Here is a 1,202-nt window from a genome sequence, read left to right as displayed (position 1 = left end):
TGCCACCTCTGCGACGCCGCCCAGCCCCACCTGAGGCACGGAGCCGCCTTCCTCACCGACTACAACAGCCCGGCCGATGCCACCTGGTGGCAGAGCCGCACCATGCTGGCCGGCGTGCAGCACCCCGCCGCCGTCAACCTCACCCTGCACCTGGGTACGGAGCGGGGAGCGCGGGGATGGGGTGTGCGGGGCGAGGGAACCGCCCCCCGCGCTGCTCGGGTCGTCCGGGCCTTGCTTGGGGTCTGGGGGGTTCAAGGATGCTCCTGGCTTGGCCCTGGGAAGGGAGTTAAGGGCCTGTTCGGGTCGTCCAGGCGTTGCTTGGGGTCTGGGGGGTTCAAAGATGCTCCTGGTTTGGCCCTGGGAAGGGAGTTGCTCGCCCAGGTGTTGATTGGGCTCTTGGGGGTTCAAGGAGGCTCCTCGCTTGGCCCTGCGAGGGGAGTTAAGGACCTGCTGGGCTCGTCCAGGCTTTGCTTGGGCTCTGAGTCCTTCATGGAGGCTCCTGGTTTGGCCCTGGAAAGGGAGTTGCTCGCCCAGGCGTTGATGGGGCTGTGGGTGGTTCAGGGAGGCTCCTGTCTTGGCCCTGGAAAGGGAGTTTCTCGTCCAGGCCTTGCTTGGTGTCGGGGGGGTTCAAGGATGCTCCTGGCTTCCTTGGGAAGGGAGTTAAGGGCCTGTTCGGGTCGTCCAGGTGTTGCTTGGGGTCTGGGGGGTTCAAAGATGCTCCTGGTTTGGCCCTGGGAAGGGAGTTGCTCGCCCAGGTGTTGATTGGGCTCTTGGGGGTTCAAGGAGGCTCCTCGCTTGGCCCTGCGAGGGGAGTTAAGGACCTGCTGGGCTCGTCCAGGCTTTGCTTGGGCTCTGAGTCCTTCATGGAGGCTCCTGGTTTGGCCCTGGAAAGGGAGTTGCTCGCCCAGGCGTTGATGGGGCTGTGGGTGGTTCAGGGAGGCTCCTGTCTTGGCCCTGGAAAGGGAGTTTCTCGTCCAGGCCTTGCTTGGTGTCGGGGGGGTTCAAGGATGCTCCTGGCTTCCTTGGGAAGGGAGTTAAGGGCCTGTTCGGGTCGTCCAGGTGTTGCTTGGGGTCTGGGGGGTTCAAAGATGCTCCTGGTTTGGCCCTGGGAAGGGAGTTGCTCGCCCAGGTGTTGCTTGGGCTCTGGGTGGTTCAGGGAGGCTCCTGGCTTGGCCCTGCGAGGGGGGGTAAGGACCTGCTGG

General features: G+C 64.6%; 1 protein-coding gene across 1 annotated transcript in view; it reads left to right on the top strand.

The window, feature by feature from the left end:
* Positions 1 to 1,202, top strand: part of LAMC1 (laminin, gamma 1 (formerly LAMB2)) — a gene marked incomplete at its 5' end in the record, with an annotated part of 71,983 nt that continues 70,781 nt past the window's right edge. Inside the window, one exon of the mRNA XM_009994687.1 lies at positions 1 to 154. Coding sequence (XP_009992989.1) covers positions 1 to 154 — 154 coding nt within the window. The remainder of the gene's footprint in view (positions 155 to 1,202) is intronic.

This window comes from Chaetura pelagica, unplaced genomic scaffold (genome assembly GCF_000747805.2).
Source record: "Chaetura pelagica isolate M959 unplaced genomic scaffold, ChaPel_1.0 scaffold363, whole genome shotgun sequence".
Lineage (NCBI taxonomy): Eukaryota > Metazoa > Chordata > Aves > Apodiformes > Apodidae > Chaetura > Chaetura pelagica.
The sequence above is the reverse complement of the archived record's forward strand: the minus strand, read 5'-3'. Positions and strand labels throughout refer to the sequence as shown.